This window comes from Labrus mixtus, chromosome 15 (genome assembly GCF_963584025.1).
Source record: "Labrus mixtus chromosome 15, fLabMix1.1, whole genome shotgun sequence".
Classification (NCBI taxonomy): Eukaryota; Metazoa; Chordata; class Actinopteri; order Labriformes; family Labridae; genus Labrus; species Labrus mixtus.
In genome coordinates, this window is record NC_083626.1 from 18,226,096 (window position 1) to 18,243,847 (window position 17,752).

Below are 17,752 nucleotides of genomic sequence, written 5' to 3' on the forward strand. Positions count from 1 at the left end.
ATACGAGGGCCAGGAGATACGGTGGAATGTAGGAAGTGTAACCAGCAGCAGCTGTGGAGAAAAAACAACAATAAGAGGTGCAGCTTGTCAACTGGCAAGGCAGGCAACTGCATGGGGCCCCAGACCACTAGGAGGGGGCCCCCTTTTTTTTTATGACAGTAGGAATCCTACCTAAGGGGGCCCCATCTGACAGCTCTCACTCTTGTTGCCGTGCTTAGCGTCGCATGAGTCATTGCTGTTAGCACCGAAGTTCATCAATGAAAGTTAAAATATAGGGAAAGGAAGAGGGATTATCCATCTATACGAGAGAAATGAAAAGAGGAGCATGTGAGTGTGAGCCTGCCATGTTTTGACTAACAAATGTATGTTTATGTAAGGTTAACAAGAGTGTTATACAGATTATTAAACCCTGATAAGAAAAAATGGTCCATGGCAAAAGTTACACTTTCTATTATAATGAATTGTATTGAATTGAGAACGTAAAATAAGTCACAACCGCCCAGAGTTGTTAGCATGGATGTACCTCCGTTAATATATTTTATAACGTTGTCCAGTATTTTATAAACTTGAACAGCAAAGAGTTTTATCCTCAGCATGTGCTTTCTCACCTAGCTGCACATGTGGATAAAAGTCAAATGAGTAGCACTCGCTCAGACTCAGTCTTCAAGCTGCTGGATTTCTATGCCAATTATCAGCCCTCCCCCATGTAATCCAACAGATAAACCTGAGGCCTTCTGGTCCTGCTGCTTCTGCAGGAAAAACTCTGGCTAACTAGCAGACTTCAATCAACTCTCGGGCTGTCGCCGAAGCTCCTTCAATGTAGCTGTCAGACTTTCTAGCCTTGAGAGTTATGATTTTTATATAACTGTGAGTTAGCAGAGCATCCTCTTGACACTGAAAGTTGGGTTTGATTATTTTCTAGCATTACCTCTGGTATTTAGGAAATAAAAACACTTTTAATTTGTTCAAACACCTACAGAAAAAAAGGCTTCTTGAAGACATTTATGTATCCCCTAGTCTAGTGATTGTAATGGTATGTCTTCTCTAGAGGATTCAAATCAGGTTGCCTAGCAGATGGGCTATAAAGCCTATGCAGACTATTCTCAGTCCCACCCCTCAGGAGCCCAATCTATCATGTGCCGATTTGTCTCAGCTCTAGTCCCTCCCTCTCATTAAAGAAATGAAAACCTTAATTGGAAATTGTGTTAATTCTCTGACTTGTCTGAAACTCTATCTCCCCTTAACTTCCTCTAAATTGGAGACACACTTGACAAATTTGGGGCGGCAGCTCCACTGATGCATATCCTGGTTAAATGTTTTTATCTTCGCCCACTTTCAAGCGTTCATGCCACGTTATCAACCAAATGATTAATGACTACAAAACTCACGAGCATGCTGGTCCCCCAACGCTTATCTTTGCTGTAAAATTAGAATGAAGACTGCCAAGTTAGTTTAACGTCTTGCATGAATGAGAAATTTTATTTTGAACTAAAGACAATCTTGTTGATGTCTTGTACAGTGGCATCACGGATTACTGCTGTGTTCATGAAGGGCACACAAAAAACACATTTAATGAATATTAATGTAACTAGTCAGATTAGCCTGGACCAGCTTCAAAAGCTCCTCTGTGTTTAAATATTATTCATGTCCCTCACTTGAAAAAGCCTGCCTTTCCTTTTACCTGTGATGTCTGATTAAACACAAAACGATGTCATCATGCTTTGAGCCCTGATTCTCATGTTGAGGCAACAAAATTAGTAATCAATGGTACAAAGCACCCACAATCATTAAGTAATAAATAGCATTGTTGTGTCTGTATTGGTGCATTTGAACAGTCAGTTTGCATGTGAAACTACTGTTGTATGCACAGTGTTGGACAGACACATAGTGCAGTCATAGAAAGAGTTAAATGAAAACATGTCCAACTGTTTTTGTGCATTTGGACGCAGTGAGCCACCAGTGGCCGATGGTAGTGGTAGATGCATCTGTTGTGATATTAGACTCTATTTTTAGTCAAATAAGATGATATGGTTTGAAGACGCTCAGGCCCTGCAGGAGCTGCAATAATATCTGGATTGTTGTCTCACATGTTACTTTTAGAAGCAGATTCATTCTAAAAACAGATCAACCTACAAACATTCTCTGCCAGATCACTGCCGACAGCTGGATCTTGTTCCTGTGTTTGTTTTTTTGTGCAGTGTTTTAATCAGCACTGGATGAAAGAGGATCGAAGCAACATCAGAATAATAATTTGTGATTTTGAGTTTGTTTAGCTATGCCACTATCATCAATCGAATGCGTTTATTTCAGATAGTTTGATATCGGAGTACTGTATAGGTAAGAAGAAGAAGTATTAAGTTGCCTGATTTGGCTGCATGGTGTTGTGAAAAAAAAATCAATTTTACTTCTATTTCTGTTTTTTATCAAACAATACAGAACATTATTCCAGACACACACAGTATTGTACAGATAGAACCAATCTTTATTTCGGTAGGCGCTGATTTAACTTCTCCCACTCATGGTTCAGCCTTGTGGAAGAGCATCTGATGCATGCAATTAGAGAGAGCACTTTATTTTGTAAAATCAACACTGCCTTAACTCAACTCAGTCTCTAGCCTTGAGGCGACATTATTTGTGAATTTAGCCATGTCACATGTATTTCACATGTTGACTCACACACTACAATAAGTTTTCTAAATGCTTAATTAAAGGGCTGCGTGTGTTATATCAGACTTTTTGGTGACTCTTCAGTCATTGAAAATGTGAACTTTGCAAGTTTAACTTTTATACCTGCAATTTTTTAACCAGTTTGTTTCATTTTGCCTTAATTGACATCTGAAACCCAGTTATTTTAATATTGTACTTATCAATGTCAATGCTGAAGGAATACATCATGCAACCATTTATGGTATGAAATATCTTATGATATCATCACAAACCATAAAGTAGTGAGTTGTTTTTTCTTAATGTTATCTATTAATTCAGCTATATGCTGTCTAAATAACAATCTAATCATAAATAAAATGAATCAAATGCTTAATCTTATTTTCATTTGATTTAATCTGATGAATATTTTTCAGAGTTTTTGTGTTAGAAAGTATAGAGTGATATATAATTGTCATATTTTAAGAACACAAATAATATCTGAAATTGTATTGGACTCAAAAATGGGACAAATTGTTGATGCTTTTGGTTTGGCAGTTAGAGGCCAAATATGAGTTTGAGTGCTCGATTTTTGGATATATATTTGGATAATTCAATGCCAGATAGAATTGGCTTCAAATTTCGGGGAGGATTTGGATGAACAATCAGGTGTAGTTAGCAGCTTTGGACCAGTTTTCGCCCACTTTCAGCCCTGCTTAGCATGGACTGATCTTGGCACATCATTCATTCCGAGTCTTGTAATCAGCAGTTCTGGTCCTTGTTTGGCAAATGGTGAGCACCACATTAGAAAGATTCAGGTTAAATAAGGACAAAGTTTCCCTTTTAAAACTACAGCAAAAGTGAGGTTGAACAGCATTGTCCTTTATGAGCCAACAGTTCAACAAAAGCCAGCATGTGTTTACCTTCCCAGTTGCCATGTTCTAGTTTAGAAGCCTAAAATCTGTGTGGCTGCTTAGCATATGAATGATGAGATATGATAAAAGGAGTGGAGAGAGGGCTGGTGAATATGTGTGGCTTTGAAGCGGTTGTTGTGTGATCGTGTACAGATGAGAGCGTGGGAGGTGTAGTGTGTACACGTGTGTGTCGGTGTGTGTGTCTGGAAGTGTTTTGCTGATAAGGAGGACATTTGTGTGCACAATGAGAGGTGTAGCCACCAGCATCTGGGGCTTCTTTCTCAGAACACCTGAAACCAGGAGATGTTTAGCCCATCTTTTACCGCATAGTCAGTATCTGTGCGTGAGTGTGTGTTAGAGTGAGGACATTGCCCTCCACACACTCCACAGGATTTCAGCATCCTATTCGCCGTGGATTCATCACCTTAGCAACGAGTCGATTGAAAGATGATGAATCTTGCCAAAGACTGCTAATTTCTTTGCAGTTGTCAAACATGAACAATGGGCGGTAAGATGGAGTCAGAGAAACGTCACCACAGACAGAATGCTACGTGTGTGTTTGTGTGTATGAACATTAAATATAACCATGAAGAAACGGAGAGAAAGGGAGGTATATCAAAGCTACCAGATGATAAGGAAAAAAAGCACTGAGAGATGTGCCAACATTTTTGGTCTTTTTATGCGTTTAGTGTAGAGATAGTACAGTGGAGAGAGTCAGAAATTGGGGCGAGAGAGACTGGGGGGTGACATGCAGTAAAGGCCAGATTAGAACCCGCTTCATGGATTAAACAGCCTCTGTACATGGGGCATGTAAACTAACCACTAGGCCTCCGGTGCCCTGAGATACTACTTTGCTGTCACTATTAACTAACCAGAAGGACATACTCAGGGCCCCCATAACAAAATAATGAAGTGTATATTAAACATCATAGTACAGGCACATTTCATTTGCTTTATGTATTTGATTGCTGCCTTAGTCCAGACCTTTTAATCCCCAAATGTAAACCAGCAATATATGTTGTTGGAAAAACACTGACTGCTGACATTTTGTGAGCTTTTTACTTTACTTTTACAAAACTATTATTGTTTGATGGTGTCAATTGCTGAGTTACCTGAAACTAGTTTGGCTAATTGGTTAAGGTATCAGATACTCACCATTACTGTTACCACGGTTTAGGCAGTATCTCAGGCTGATACTGTTATTCGTACCTTCTGTACGGTGGTGCTGCTCTGTGCTGTGCTCTGAAACGCAACCTGTTGGTCTTGACAGTGAGGGAGCATGCAGGCATACCAGAGCAGAGCTGACACGCAACGCACATGCATCTGGTGGAAGTTTGGGGTAAAGCACACTTTCCTTAGCAGCCTATGCTATCAGTGTGTGGATGTGGTCAGGTGTGAATGGGTGCATGTGACCTGCAGTGTAAAAAGAGCTTTGAGTAGTCACAAGACTAGAGAAGCACTATAAGCTCAAGTACATTTACCATTTAGAATTCACTCTGTTTATAGGAAACATTGACTGTTCCTGAGGGATCAATATTTCTTTACACAAATAGATCCATATCCTGATATTTTCAGATGCAATCAGTTGGTGTTGATGCGGTATGATTTAATTTCCTGTTGGTCTCAAGTGAATGAAGCTGTGACAACACCTCTGATCTCATCTGCTCTACACGTAAGAGTGACTGAACAGGTCAAAAGGCTTTCCAGACAAATAACCGCCTCATAAGAGGGGAGTGTCTGAGAGGTCCATCTGACATAAATGACTGCCTCCTGAGAGGGCAGACAGATCCCCCGCCACACTATAATAACACATTGACTGCGTTAAAGAAACATGGACATGCATTAGGATTCAAATGAAGCTACGCTGTTACAAAACTTTGAATAATGTCTAAAAAAAAAAAAAAGTCCGAATTGACAGTCCGAAATCCTGCCAGCCTGAAATGGTGTGACTCATTCAGCAACAGGATGCAAACATTGCTTCAGTCGATTGCTGTTGAAGCAGTTATAATGCAGCATGTGAACAATGCCATGACAAGCAAGCAAAGTGAAGGTTAACAGCTCCCACTGCTGGTAAACATTCCCAAAGCATGAGCAGCACCAGAGATGGCTACCTTTCTTTGAATCATTTAAAGTTTGATTTATTTACACCTGTGTGCCTGTACAGTGACATCATTTAATCTTAACTCAGTTTTTCTGATGCAGGAGATTCCAAAAAGCAAAAATATGATCAAAATGGTTTAGATAATAAAAGGCATTGCAAGTGCCTCACTTTTGTGCTATCAGTTTTTTTTTGTCTTATGTGTAACGTCCACTAGTGTTTTACTTTTTTGGTGAAGATTTCACAGAGATAGAAATTTTAAGTAAGAGAATTAAAGAATGTGTTCAACGAGAAATCCAACAATTGCTGGTTGTAGTTAAAATGTGATGTTTTCTTTCACATTAATGTTGGAATAAGTGGAATTAGTTTGTTATTCTAACCTTTTGTGGGTGGGAAATTTGACACATCACCTTTGCCTTTTTAACTTAATACATGATATTTGGTAAAGATGAAAAAATTATCAACAGACTAGCAAAGGACCATTGGATTATTTTCACATCTTATTTTGAAATATATCTTGATACATTTTTTTTGTGCAAATTCTTTTTTCAGAAAACACCAAAATGTTCCAAAAAAAAAGAATGTACTAAAACAACGATTCCCTGACCAAAATGTTCAACTCATTAATCATCCAATGGTCCCAGCCATGAAAGAAATCACAATAACGGAAACTTTGTTTCAATTCAGCCTAAAAGGAAAAGCGTCAACGATTGTTTTCAGCTTATTGATTTGAAAGTGAAACTCAATAATCCTTGACATCCGGGACACCAGCTGAGGTTATTTTTGCCCTTCCAGCCCGATGATGTATAACCTTCAGTGTGAAATGTATGTGGGAGCTGGTGGTGTGCGATGTGCCATGTCCTGGTCACAGTGTTCCCTCCTCTCTACCGGTCACTCAGCAAGAGAGTTCCTGTGGGCAGAGTGAGAGCATCACACTCGGCCCACACGTTTGTCCTCTAAAAACTACAGTCATCTTCATAGGCAAAAGAAAGAGCTCCAGTCAGGAAGTGAAGTTATGGCTTATAGAACAAGTTTTATTTATAAGACAAGATCAACTTTATTGATCCCACATCGGAAGAAATTTGTTTGTTACAACAGCTCAAATATAGAGGTCAAAGGTCATCCACACTAGACAACAAAGACACAACTATTTACAGTTGGCCTAGGTACATGATGAGGTAGATTAAATTGCTCTCTTCGGATGACGTATTAATCAGACTGTTTGGAGTAAATGGAAGTATTCATATTCATGTTACGTAGTATCACATACGCATACAAGTGCATATAGACGTACTCTCATGCATGAGAGGTATTGAAAGTTACAAGGTGGTGATATCTTTTAAAGAGTCTGACTGCAGTTTGGATGAATGACCTGTGGTAGCGCTCCTTCTTGCAGGTTGGATGTCTCAGTCTGCTGCTGAAGGAGCTGCTCGTAGCCCCCACAGTGACCTGCAGAGAAAGACTTAATCATTTTAAAGCTCAAATCTTAAGAATGAAACACAAGAGGAAGAACAAGTGTTGGAGTGACATATTACCTGCTTGTGTGATTCATAAAATCTCATGCTGGGTCTATTCTCTATGGGTTTTTTTTTTTTTTAAATAGAATTTGAACAATGTTTCCTCAAGGCCATGTCTTCTTTACACACCTGCAGGCAGTACATCTCCTGAGCTGTTCACTTTGCAGATAAAGCCATACACTATTCATAAGAACAGAGCTGAATCCACTTGTATTATTCAGTGTAGAGATCTTTTCTGAGGCACCCACTAAGAGGATACTTTTTAGATACTGTACTAACCATTCTCAGTGAAACAGTGGAAATAAGCCAGTTTAACTCATAACAGAGGCACAACTATTGCAAGAACCATTTTTTTTTACATCAATGAGCAACATAAAGAGAGTAACAACAAAGTTAAGACTAAGAACCATATGAGAAATGTCTCTTCCTGGAATCTGTTACCAACTCTTCTGAAATGACATAAGGGCCCCCTTACCACTCCCCCAGAACTAGTACTGCTTCTATAGAAAGGGATCCCATTCTACCAAGGTTTTTAGGGATGTGTTAATCTCCTTGTTCATAATGTATTTCCCCCTGAGGTGTAAAAGAATAAAAGCATGAACAAGCAGTAGATAGAAATATTAAAAAATATAGCATAAGAGGCTAAAAACTATGCTCAAATAACAATAAAGAAGAATTCTAAATCACCATAACAGAATTTGATTTTCTTTTGGTAGCAACTGAAGTATACACATTGATTTGTCTTTTAAGTGTACTTATTTTTACCTCCTGAAGAGGGCAGCAAAACCCCTCTCTGGCTCTTCCTGAACAGAGATTTAGCAGCTTAGCATCAGGTGTGTGCTGATCTCCTCCAGGATCTATAAATCCTGTACAGCATGTGGATGAATATCTGCTGTTCAGATTGTAGCTCTTTCTTTCTGGCTTAAACTGTCTTGTCTTGTATTCCTGCAGAGCTTTTTGACGGCTATAGTTTAAAATTCAGTATATTGCAGAGTTTTGATGTATTATACTACAACACTTGTACACCAATGTCTCTCCAAGATATCATTTACTTTCACTTAACACCAGGCTGAGATGGTATGTGTTCAAGAAAATTAATCATCAGGGTGTTGCAGCTCTAAACTTTACACTTGTGACCGGATTTAGAATTTAAGATGATGTGTTTTTTGTCAGCATGAGAGAATTATGTGACAAACTTTCAGTCTGAGTTCTAGTCTACAATACTAACAATATGGATGCATTTATTATAGCAATAGTGATTTTATTAAGAGAGCTCATTTCATTACAAGGTGAGATCGGAATTTAGTCACCGGTCAGTGTCATTTATTCTCCACCAGAGAGCAACGTTTACCCAGAAAGCAGAGAAATTCTGTTTATCCAATTCAAAATGTAGACAGGCTGTCTCTGTAGTAAGGAAATAGGAAAGTATTACTAACTGGGAAAATATTTATCAAGTTCTATGACCAGGTGAGGATAGAGGCACTGGGAAAAAATGTTTTATTTAGTTCTGACATAAAACTAAGAACTGAGAATTCTGAGAAAAAAGTCAGAACTAAAAACATTTCAGTTGCCCTAATCCTCTTCTGTAGCATGAGAGTGCTGAACAATTTCATTTAACTACAATGAACTTTATTCTGAAAGGCATTTTGTACCATACATGAACTATCATTGAAGTCATTTTTATAAAGGAAATTTTCAAAACACAATATGGCTCCAACCTATAATATGCGAGAGATGTATGCGTTCCTTGTCATACATTAAAGTGTATGCGCTGTATCTTGTTTTTTAAAGATGTTATATTTGGCTCTAGACAGATGAAATGGTATAATACACTGTGGCCTGCTTTTTCATTGGACAAATAAGAAATACCTCATAAAATAGTCAACAGATTGGTTGTTAATAGACAAAAATTTTAGTTGCAGCTCTTTTTAAGATCTTAATGTCAGGCACTGATCCATAAAAAGTGCAAAAATATTTTTGTTGTTCTTTGTCCACCAACATGGCTGCCAATGCTAACCACTTCTGAAACCATGAAGTTCAACTTGTTTACATATATTCAACACATTCTCTTTGTCATAAACAAGTTCTTTGTGTTTCACTACAGAAGCAATAAAACCCCAAACAGTCTGCCTTCAGGGAAATACCTAATGCCTTAAGACAACTGGAGTCTGTGACTGCCCAAGACAGTGTTTTAATATGACACTAATAAAACACCAAACACAAAGCAATGCCTGGTCCTCATAACTATCAGCCAAATCCCTGCTGTAGTGTCCTGCTAATTGAGTGTCTGGATGAAAAACAGCGTTTTAGCTCATTTGTTTTTATTAACAATTGGCTTCTGATGTAAACAGTAACAAAACGGCTGACTAATGGGCTCTCAATGAGTTCCAGTTGCATACAAACAAAGTATTCTAATTGGATGCTTGTCAAAGCCTAAATCGTTTTGTTGGGCTGAACTGCCATACATCCATAGATAAAGACATAAATATTAAAGAAGAGTAAATAAAATAAGGCGTCACATCTAAAGACAGCAATGCCCTGTTGAGCGAGAATGACCGTCTGCGACATTAAATCCATTATAGGCCTGTGAGAGTAACATCCATAAGCTCCAAATCTCTTTAATACAACACCCATTAGGAAAGTGCTGAGCTCTTTACCAACAGCTAAGATGGTTCACCACTCAGCAAGACCACTGCCTCTGCTCTATGTCCACTATAGTACAGAAAATCAAACACTTACTGTAAGTAAATCTAAGACTCATGAATGAACTTTTGGAAATTTATGAGATTTTCAGTCGTCTTGATGTTTTGTGGTCAAACAAAGGCTGTTTTTTTTTTTTTTAGAGCTGCCTCAATCATTTGAATTTAAATATATTATCTCTCTTTCCTGACTTGATGTTTTGACATCTATAAGAAATAAATAGGATAATGGATCTAGGATAATGTTTTGACTTCAAGGTTCCATGAGCCATTGTTTGGTATTATAATAATACTGCAGAAAAAAAGAATAAGAAATGAATTTAAAAGATCATAAAAGGGCTCCAATGACTACTTGAAGTATCATTAAGTTAAAAGGGTAAAAGTTGATTGGTTTCGACCAGTATTCTCTTCAGTCTTTTAAATAACCATATTGCCAAACAATTGATTGTGGTGGGAAGATTTGCTGCTGACCATGACATAAAATTATCAATACTTGGTTTGGATTGGCGTTTGGACAAAACAAGCAATTGAAGATATTATTCTGCATTTGTTTGTATTTTTTTCTTGAAATATTCTGTCTTACACTTAATATAAATTGACTCATAAAGAAAATCATTTTTGTAACTGTAGCCCCACCAGAGAGTTATTTGTCCTTTGGCAAATTCTTGCATATTGTGCTTTGGCATGGAGGGTGAACTGTAGTCTTGTAGATTGACTTCTGCTTTTTGTATAAAATGCATACCTGTGGCTGTGACCTGTGACTACCCTTACCAAGTGGTGATAGCCATAGCCTAAGCCAAATATTACTGTATATACCTAAGATGAAATTGTTCGATTGAAATTAGAAGTCATGAAATAAATTGCTTCATGAATTCTCTTCAAATCAGGGAGACTTGAGAATCTCCGAGTTGATCAAGAGAGACACCTTTAAACCAATCAAGTTCACCAGTTCATCACACAACTATAACGGCTTAAAATTATTGTTGAAATAAACAAACAAATGAACAAATCCGGAGCTAGAACTCCCTCAACTGTCAAGGTTCTTATGGAATTAGGAGCACTCTGGAAAAAGTCACACAACTTTAAGAAATTAAAAAATGTACGTACATCAACAGTCACTTTGTAAAATCTTTCAAAATCAGTGCACACACAAAAAACAAGTCATTTACATAAGTCTAGGTTGTAATCAAGCTCTAAAATAAGCAGTTAGCTTCATAATAGCACGAACAGGTGTAACCTTAATATCTTGATGAGTGTTCAGTTATGTTTGCAGTGGTGGCTGGATTAGTTATTAACTGTGGCCTAAATCACTTTGTGCTGACGGATTTGGAAAGTGATAATCCAAGGTGTGCCTTTAAAAGCAAGCCTAGGTCCATTTGTTGCAACGTCCCACTACATAACTGTCCTGAAGAGCCAGAAGAAACACCTCCGAAGGGCTGATCGCAACCACAAGCCGCAAACATGAACGGCACGGAGGGACCTTTCTTCTATGTCCCTATGCTAAACACTACTGGCATTGTCCGGAGTCCATATGAATACCCTCAGTACTATCTTGTCAACCCAGCAGCCTATGCTGCCCTGGGCGCCTACATGTTCCTGCTAATCCTTCTCGGCTTCCCCGTCAACTTCCTGACTCTGTACGTCACTCTCGAACACAAGAAGCTGCGAACCCCTCTAAACTACATCCTGTTGAACCTTGCTGTGGCTAACCTCTTCATGGTGTTTGGAGGATTCACCACAACGATGTACACCTCTATGCATGGTTACTTTGTCCTTGGACGGCTTGGCTGCAACGTTGAAGGATTCTTTGCTACGCTCGGTGGTGAGATAGGACTCTGGTCTCTGGTTATTCTGGCTATTGAAAGGTGGGTGGTTGTCTGCAAGCCCATCAGCAACTTCCGCTTTGGGGAGAACCATGCAATCATGGGTTTGGCCTGCACATGGTTTATGGCCTGTGCTTGCGCTGTGCCTCCTCTGGTCGGCTGGTCCCGTTACATTCCTGAGGGCATGCAGTGCTCATGTGGAGTGGACTACTACACACGTGCAGAGGGTTTTAACAATGAATCCTTTGTTGTCTACATGTTCACCTGCCACTTCATGATTCCCATGACCATTGTGTTCTTCTGCTATGGCCGCTTGCTCTGCGCTGTCAAGGAGGCTGCTGCTGCCCAGCAGGAGTCTGAGACCACCCAGAGGGCAGAGAGGGAAGTCACCCGCATGGTCGTCATCATGGTCATCGCCTTCTTGGTATGTTGGGTGCCCTATGCTAGTGTGGCCTGGTGGATCTTCACACATCAAGGCTCTGAGTTTGGACCAGTCTTCATGACCATTCCAAGCTTCTTTGCCAAGAGTTCTTCCATCTACAACCCAATGATCTACATCTGCATGAACAAGCAGTTCCGCCACTGCATGATCACCACCTTGTGCTGCGGAAAGAACCCATTCGAGGAGGAGGAGGGAGCATCTACTACCAAGACCGAGGCATCCTCTGTCTCCTCAAGCTCAGTGTCTCCTGCATAAAAGGGACCATCAACACAGCCGCCATCATCCACTATCCAAGAAGAAGACTTCTGCTCCTCAGGGAAACGACTGAAGGCTAATGTTTACAGAATTAACTTCCTTTTTGTACTTTTACCAACAAGCTGGTTCAACCTAAAGACAGTTGCAGGAAAATTCATCCCATTACAGAGTTTTTTCTGTTTGTACAGGATATCCAACTTATCTTTCCATGAGATGTTTCTTTTACTGAGAGCAAAGGGAAAGACATGTTAATCCTACACAGTTGGATAATTTATGATACTGGCTTATTTTTGAATTTAGAGGCATGTAATCAAGGCAATGTAAAATAAAACGCACTTTGCAAATGACTCATCCTGTTTATTTTTTACTTACAATTTGGGTGGCAAAGTTCATACGACTGTAGTTTATTAAATCAAATCAATAAAATTGAGTGACCTGTTCAGAATACATGCATGTCTTGAGTCAATTTCTACTTGAGCCATTATTTAAGTCACCAGAAGCTGATGCTATAAAATCTAACAGCAATACAGAAACTTTAAAAAGTGTCTGACCTTTTGTAGAGGCATCTGTATTGCTGCGGTAATCGCATTTCAATCACAGGTCACCTTGGATTTTGAACTTGGCCTTCCTAGGGGATTAGGATATTACTCATCAGGGATGAATACACTCATGACACAACACTAACATTATCTGATGACGAATATTAATCACATTAATTAAAGATTAGGACAGAGAAAGACTAACTGGATAACAAGAATTATTATTACAAAGAGACACCTTGATGATAAGGCCGTAGAACGAGAACAGGTACTTGTGTTATTCACTGCACTCATATCACCCACAAGTCAGTGGACCTTTAAGTTAAGAAGCTGTTGAAGGAAGAATCCGTAATATTTCATCTTTTGTCCAAAATTTTGAGCATCTATGCAGCAACTTCTGCGTTTTATAGCATGTTGTCTATTTCACTTATAATTGAAGTTTTTAAAACAGTCTGTAACTGAGCAAAACTGTAAGAGAATTTCTAAACATATCTTGATGGAATTAAAGAAAAAAACTTCTTTCCAGCTTTCATGATAACATCAAATGAAAGAACAAGAGTCCTCAGACTTTATTGTGATCAAACTCTCAAAGTCTAATAAATGGCAGAAACTCGGTTGATAACGTGTTATTTTGGAAGCTCAACACACTGGAGAAAAACCATATACCTCAAAATCTCTCCCATACTGTATGACGATTATGCATAGATAGTAACTATCTAACCAGTGGAATAGAGCTTCTGACTGAACAGTCCCATGTAAAGCTCCAGCAAAGAGCTTAAGGGAAATAAATAGCTATCACTTGCTGGCTGCTTTAATATGGCACAAGAACAGGAAAGCTTAATTACTGGGCTCACATATTCATACTGTTTAATAATGAAACTTGAATGAAGATATATCTGAATAACACTGAATGGGTGTCAAACTTCAGATTTTTCTCTAAAAAAAACAACATATCATTTAGCTTTCTGTGAATACGACAAAAATAAAAAAAAAGTCTTTACCCAGTTCCGTACATCTCAATTCATTTCTCAACTTATACTTACGAATTGTGTCTTTCATGAAATGTAAACAAAAGACTTAATTGCTCCATTGTTGCAGCGTGTGCAGTTAGTATGACTACATGTTAAACCTTATTCTGTTACTGCACTGGGATGTGTTGTGTGAATACGATGAAATGCATTTCTTGGTAAAAAAAGGAAGCCGATACATTTAGAGCTTATGCAGGTGACATGAATCATTTTTTCTACATGTAACTGACATGGATTTAAGAGCGTTAACCAATGTGAAATCTCTGCTAAAAATAGTAAAATTCCTTCAGTGTCAAACTTCAAATAAAGTGAAGTCACTGTAGCTGCAAAGTATGATCACGACTGACATGCCAGAGTGATTTGATCAAAAGAAGCGTACAAACTCGAAAGCCTCTCCGGAGACTTAACTGAAAAAAGGCTGTGCAGAAATATGAAATCCTTTTGAATTTGTATGGAAAACTTTATTTGATAATAAAAATAGCATTCACAGACTTCTTTTGATAGCTACATATACATTGTAATCCATCTCAAGGAAAGAAGCTGGATAAGTCCACATCTACTTGTACTTAGACTAATGTTATGTATAGCTTCATGGGTCAAATAAAGCTATGAACAATGTAGTATTTATATATGCATAGTTTTATAAAAAAAGATTGGCCCATATACATGTACTGCTTTTATCAACACAGAGACAGCATTATGTCCAGAGCACATTGCAAGAACTAATGCTTGAAGAACACAGACTGCATACAAGTGCTTTATAATACAAAGGCAGGCTAACCATCAAGAGATTCAAACCATCAAACAGTTTTTGATTGACCAAATACAGTCTTTCATTTTTAAAATGTCTTTACATACCTGACCCAGAGTAAATCAACATATTTCTCATAAATCATCAGGTCCATTTCAGAGATATAAACACAATATCACATTCCTCACAGCTGAGGTTTTCATAAATTTCTCTTTTGTACAAGAAAAAGGCAACATTTTAATCCTTGACAGGTTCCTAATAGTTACATTGGAAAAAATCTTTACAGGTTATAGCCAACAGATTAAGTTCTTAAATGTGTTTCTTTTCTTCTTTTTTTGTTAATACAGTACCATGGCAACGACAGTGATCAAACAATGCATTTGTTGTGGATTATCCAATATATTTTAAGTTCTCTAATGAAACATAAAACAGAGAATACACACAAAACACATTATAAAGCAGCAGTCAGACTCCAGTGGCGTGACAGCATGGCTCAGCATGGCAGATTGGTCGTCTCCTGTAACGGGACTCGCCGTATGTTACCAACACAACAAACCACATCACTTATTTGTGTCAGGACCCAGGAGGTGTTTGGTGCGCAAATTTGTGTATCATCCCCATGAGGACATGGCCAACAGTTACTGTGGGGTTACAGTGCATGTGCCTTATTGATAACCTTTGCGCAGACTCCAACAGATTAAGTGATTAAACTACACTTCAACTTATACATGCAACTTGCACAGGGATAATTTACACATTTGTTTGTATTTCCTCTTTTTGGCATATCCGATAAGTCAAATTTTATGGCAGCTTTAAGCTGGCATAATGAAGACAAATTTAGATAACCATCAATTTCCCTCAGCAGAGACTCTACCTATAGCCTACAGGCTATTGTCTCTGAGTCAGGTTCCTTACATGCTACACCAGCAAACACTGAGGAACAAAAGATCAACAGTATTAAAGCTATTTTTACAATCCTTCTCCGAGTGAGAATCTAACAACACTACTCCCAATTTTCACATCAGTTGACTGATTCCGTCTTTTTGTGGGTGTATTTTATTCAAAGGAGATTCAGCTGCCACACATTTCCACGCTGCAAAACAAGTAAGGGCACAGCATGCTTTCCTAGGTACAGTGTGCACTTCAGCCTTGGTCCTCAAAGATTTAACAAAGCTTGTTCAAGATATGTGCCAAATTCAAAATAAATAGAGAGGAAATGCAACAAAGCCATATATTATTTATATAATTATCACTCTTCTTTTACCATCAGATCTTAAATTTAGATTTTTGCCTCTCAAGTCCAACAGGACTTTCACAGTTCTTGTGAACCATCAGTGTCTTGTGCTATAGTTTGTTCAGTAAAGCAATTGAGGAATGGAAAAGACATCTAAAAACGAGTTGAAAACAAGCTTAGTAGTAAGAAGTCACCACAACTGGAAGAATGTTTTTACCTCTGAGGGAACAAATATTTAGATTCAGCAATGCCTAGAAAAAGCAATGTCACTGATTTGATATGCAGGCACATACAATAACTTTACTATCGTACAACAACTTCTGTAATGTTCAAAATAACTAGACAAAACAACCAGTGTGAACTGATAGAAGGATTGTGTTCCTGCTGTTTTATGAATCTCTGGATGGGATCACAAGTAGTTAAGTCAATCAAATCAATTAAAAAAACCAGTCGACCAAATAAAGCACAAGAGTTCTTGTCCTCAGAAGTCCAATTCCAGTGTATGGTACATAGTTTGCACAGATAGAGGAGAGAGTGGCTAGGGGGATCTCGGCTCTGCTCTAGATGCTGAGGTCTTTGGGGCTTTCTTTGTACAGCCGTCTCTTGGGCTCAGGGAGCTGGTTCGGGCTGTGGCCGACAGCGTTATTGTTATGGCCTGTGTTGTTGTAGGCAGCGTTGTTGTGTGCAGCATTGTTCTTCATCATGCTGTAGTAGTCCTTCAGTCTGGGTGCTGCTGCATAGTTCAGCTCGTCCCGGCTGTAGTTGCTGTCAGGGGAAGAGTCCCGCTCCATTCTGTATCGTCTCTCCGGCGTCCCGTTCATCTGATATCCCTCTTCCCTCCTCTCTGAAGAAGAGTCTCTAAAGAGGTTGCCGTTCTTTGTGGCTCTTTCATATGTACGGCCCCTGGAAAGAGAGAGGGAATCCCCGTTGTTGTTGGCGCGCTCAGGGGTTGAAGCCTCCCTGACTAGCCCGGCCATCTGTGAGTCCTTGAGGAGCCTCCGATCGTAGAACTTGCGCTCAGGGGTGACTGCAAGGAACCCTCCATCATCGTACTCCCTTTCAGGTGTGCGATCCCGTTGGGCACGCTCTGCCCTGCGGTCCATCGATTTGGCCCGACGACGGTCAGGAGATGAGGCACGCTTGCGGGTAGGTGAGCGGTCAAGAGAGCCACGGCGCTGCTGACGAGACCTCCCGTCCAAAGTGGAACTGCTGCCTGAGAGTTCTCGCCCTCTCTGCTTCTCAGCAGCTGCAGCCTTTTTCCCCGAGCTGTCTTTCCTCAGAGTCTTAAGGAGTTTAGAAATGCCACTCTCGGACTCTGACTTCTTTACTTTGCGGCCTCGGCTCTTCTTGTTGCCACTGCTGCTGTTGGTCTCTGGAGACTGCTGACTGGGGGTACTTTGACTATGATTGTTATTCCAGGTGTGATGATGGTGGGGGTTAAATTGCCGGCCTTGATAGTCCATTTGCTCTGACCCAGCCCTGTCCCTGTTCCTGTCCCCGTCTCGGCCACGCACAGCCTCCTCCTGGCGTGATGGTTTGTGAAGGTCTGGTGGATAACTGGACTCCAATGAGGTGTGATATCTGCTGTTTGGTGGCAGCGTTCTCACTTCCGGAGTGTTTTGTGCCCCGGGTGTGGAAGGGTTCCCGTCACTGCTGCCGTCTGCAGAATGGGAGAAAGGAGGAGAAGCTTGTTGACACACCTTACCAAGAAGTGAGTTGATGAATACTTTGACATCAGTGACATGCCGTTTACTGTGTTAAGCAGACATGACTTTTCTTGTCATGTGAGCTCTTGCATTGACATGACAG

General features: G+C 39.5%; 2 protein-coding genes across 15 annotated transcripts in view; one reads left to right on the plus strand and one right to left on the minus strand.

Annotated features, from left to right (window-relative positions):
• Nucleotides 1-11,255: 11,255 nt before the first annotated feature.
• On the plus strand, nt 11,256-12,738 carry LOC132989629 (rhodopsin). The gene has a single exon (XM_061057352.1). It carries the CDS (start codon nt 11,333-11,335, stop codon nt 12,389-12,391), a length of 1,059 nt encoding a protein of 352 aa, XP_060913335.1. The 5' UTR covers nt 11,256-11,332; the 3' UTR covers nt 12,392-12,738.
• A 1,659-nt stretch (nt 12,739-14,397) lies between these two features.
• Nucleotides 14,398-17,752, minus strand: part of LOC132989402 (membrane-associated guanylate kinase, WW and PDZ domain-containing protein 1-like) — an 88,006-nt gene continuing 84,651 nt past the window's right edge. For 12 of the 14 annotated variants that reach the window (XM_061057023.1, XM_061057018.1, XM_061057022.1 and 9 more), the window contains one exon: nt 14,398-17,603. In XM_061057023.1, the coding sequence (XP_060913006.1) occupies nt 16,504-17,603 (1,100 nt within the window). In that variant the 3' untranslated portion in view covers nt 14,398-16,503. The remainder of the gene's footprint in view (nt 17,604-17,752) is intronic. The other 2 variants (XM_061057026.1, XM_061057027.1) reach the window with 1 other exon arrangement.